The 2,500-nt window shown below is 44.1% G+C and overlaps 2 protein-coding genes across 18 annotated transcripts in view; one reads left to right on the forward strand and one right to left on the reverse strand.

Annotated features, from left to right (window-relative positions):
• LOC135107037 (uncharacterized) overlaps positions 1–2,500 on the reverse strand; it is a 156,896-nt gene that overhangs the window by 149,392 nt on the left and 5,004 nt on the right. The gene's annotated exons all lie outside the window — the stretch shown is intronic.
• Positions 1–2,500, forward strand: part of LOC135107036 (nephrin-like) — a 124,860-nt gene that overhangs the window by 104,022 nt on the left and 18,338 nt on the right. The window contains exons 3-5 of the mRNA XM_064016605.1: positions 974–1,173; positions 1,367–1,477; positions 2,224–2,427. Of these exons, the coding sequence (XP_063872675.1) occupies positions 974–1,173; positions 1,367–1,477; positions 2,224–2,427 (515 nt within the window). The remainder of the gene's footprint in view (positions 1–973; positions 1,174–1,366; positions 1,478–2,223; positions 2,428–2,500) is intronic.

Consider the following 2,500-nt stretch of genomic DNA (forward strand, 5'->3'; position numbering starts at 1 on the left):
ATATAATATATATATATATATATATATATATATATATATATATATATATATATATATATATATATATATATATATATATATATATTAAACGAATGTTCCATTCCCAGAGTGGGAAGTTTTAATCTGCTTAATTCTTCCGTCCTCCATGGCCTCGCCGCCTCCGCTTGGAATCTGAGTCAGTACAGAAGATAATCTTTGTAAACCCAGACGTGCTAAGAACCAGACGAGAGTCTTGCCACTTACGTCGACAGGGGACTTTTTTGCTGGCACTCTCTACACAATCCAATGGAACTTGTGCCCTGCGCCACAAGCTATTCTTGGATATCTTCGTGGTTCATAAAAAATATGTTGATACAAGTGCATATAGTGAAATTCCTCTTCATTGCAAAGGAAGACCAAAAGAACAACAATTAGGCAATGAACTTTCTAGAAGCTGGAGTCTGCAATACTGGGAATTTGGAAAATATTTTTTGAGGCATGGAAGTATTTGTCGGAGTTTGGCCTCTTCTACACACGCACAATTCTACCAGCACATTCATTGATTATTTCTATGTCCGGGAGTGGAGCTGAATGCCTCGTCAACCTCCCACTAGCCCATCAGTGAGGAGGGGAACCGCCGGCTGATGTCAATACATTGTCTGAGAGCGAGTTATTTGACGATGATTCGAAAGGATTACGTCTGCACAAACTATTCATGTGGCATCATGTGCTTTGGTTAATAAATGGTTTATACTGCAACTAACAGCACGCGAGATTAAAGCTTTTTGAAATTTTATAACCCTATCATCAGTAACACCGAATCTCTAACACACTGGATAGAGAGAGAAAAGTTTTTTCTTTCTAAGTACATCTCTCTCTCTCTCTCTCTCTCTCTCTCTCTCTTCTCTCTCTCTCTCTCTCTCTCTCTCTCTCTCTCTCTCGCTCTCTCTCTCTCCTATATTATATGTAACGATTCATTATGAAATTCCTACAGCTACGACCAGAGGCAAACGGGGGGTCGTCACTGGAGCGATGAGACAGTGTTCGGGCAGAGGGCGCAGTTTGACCTCAAGCTGACGCCTCCCAGCCTGCGTGTGCGGCCCGTGCGGCCTGGCGACCAGGACACCTACCGCTGCCGGGTGGACTACGAGCACGGGCCCTCCAAGACCTCCACCGTCCACCTAGCTGTCATTGGTGAGGCTAAACATGTGTGTGTGTGTGGGGGGGGGCGGGGGGGGGGGGGTTGGGCGGCCCGCGCGTGCACATTTCAACATCATTATATTCTTAAATTTCTCTCTCCACTCACGAAGTGGCAATTAAGAATACTGTGTGTCATAGTGAGAGATCAATATGAGAATGAACACTAAACACCCTGTCTCGCGACCAGTGCCTCCCTCACCACCTGTAGTCACGGACGAGAGCGGGTCCGTGGTGGAGGGCACAGCGGGACCCTACCTGGAGGGCGGAAGAGTTATCCTCACCTGCAAGACTATAGGAGGTGAGTTGCTTCTAACACATGAACTTGAATACAGAGTTTCTTCACAAGCTTCACTCTGATCAAGGACGAAGTAACTTTCGATTTTCTGTTATCATTTACTTTTTTTCGTCCTGCTTGTCGTGTCATTGTTTTTATAGCCGATCGTACCATTCTTACGTAAAACAGGGACCTTTGCCACAGCACCGTTAGGAAATTTTGTTCCTAGTGCATTGCGAGTGTCATCTAGTTTACATAACCATATGCCTGGGAGTCATCCTCTCTGCATATAGAATTGCGTTACAGCATTAATGTCTTCAAATTACAATAAAATGAATGACTGTTCAGTAGGTAAGGAAAAGACAATGAAAAAGAAATTAACGTAAAATGTAAAACTTTAAAAAATCTTATTAAGAGAAGAAAAATCACATACACACTCTCACACACACACACACACACACACACACGGACAAAGGAAGAAAAATAACAAGTTGGGGGGGGGAAAAATACTGTAAAATACTGTACTGTAAAATACTGTACTGTAAAAATACTGTTATTCAAATAGAGCAATGGATCACCGGAATACATTACAGAAGTGGCACAAGTGCAAACAATACACACAAACCTGATCACAATCTATCGTTAGGACATTATATTACGAGCTTGACTCACTCCTATCACTCTTATCCCTATCAAAAATGTAAATACGAATAGGTAAATTACACACTAACCTAAAGTTTACGGGCTGCGTCTCACTCTTCCCACGTCAGGCCGCCCGTCCCCTACCCTGGTGTGGCTGAGGGACGGCCGCCTGGTAGAAGACTCCTACACGGTGGACCATCGCGGCCAAGTAAGGAACCTCCTCCACCTTGATAACCTGTCGCGCAAGTTCCTGGACGCTACCTTCACCTGCCGCGCCACCAACAACAACATCACGCAGCCCCTGGACACGAGCGTCACCATCAACATGACGCGTGAGTGAAGAAGCTATTGGTTTCAAAACTTTCATGTCTATTGCGCTCACCACCTCCGTTTCTTATTTAGCAA

Source organism: Scylla paramamosain, chromosome 14 (genome assembly GCF_035594125.1).
Source record: "Scylla paramamosain isolate STU-SP2022 chromosome 14, ASM3559412v1, whole genome shotgun sequence".
Lineage (NCBI taxonomy): Eukaryota > Metazoa > Arthropoda > Malacostraca > Decapoda > Portunidae > Scylla > Scylla paramamosain.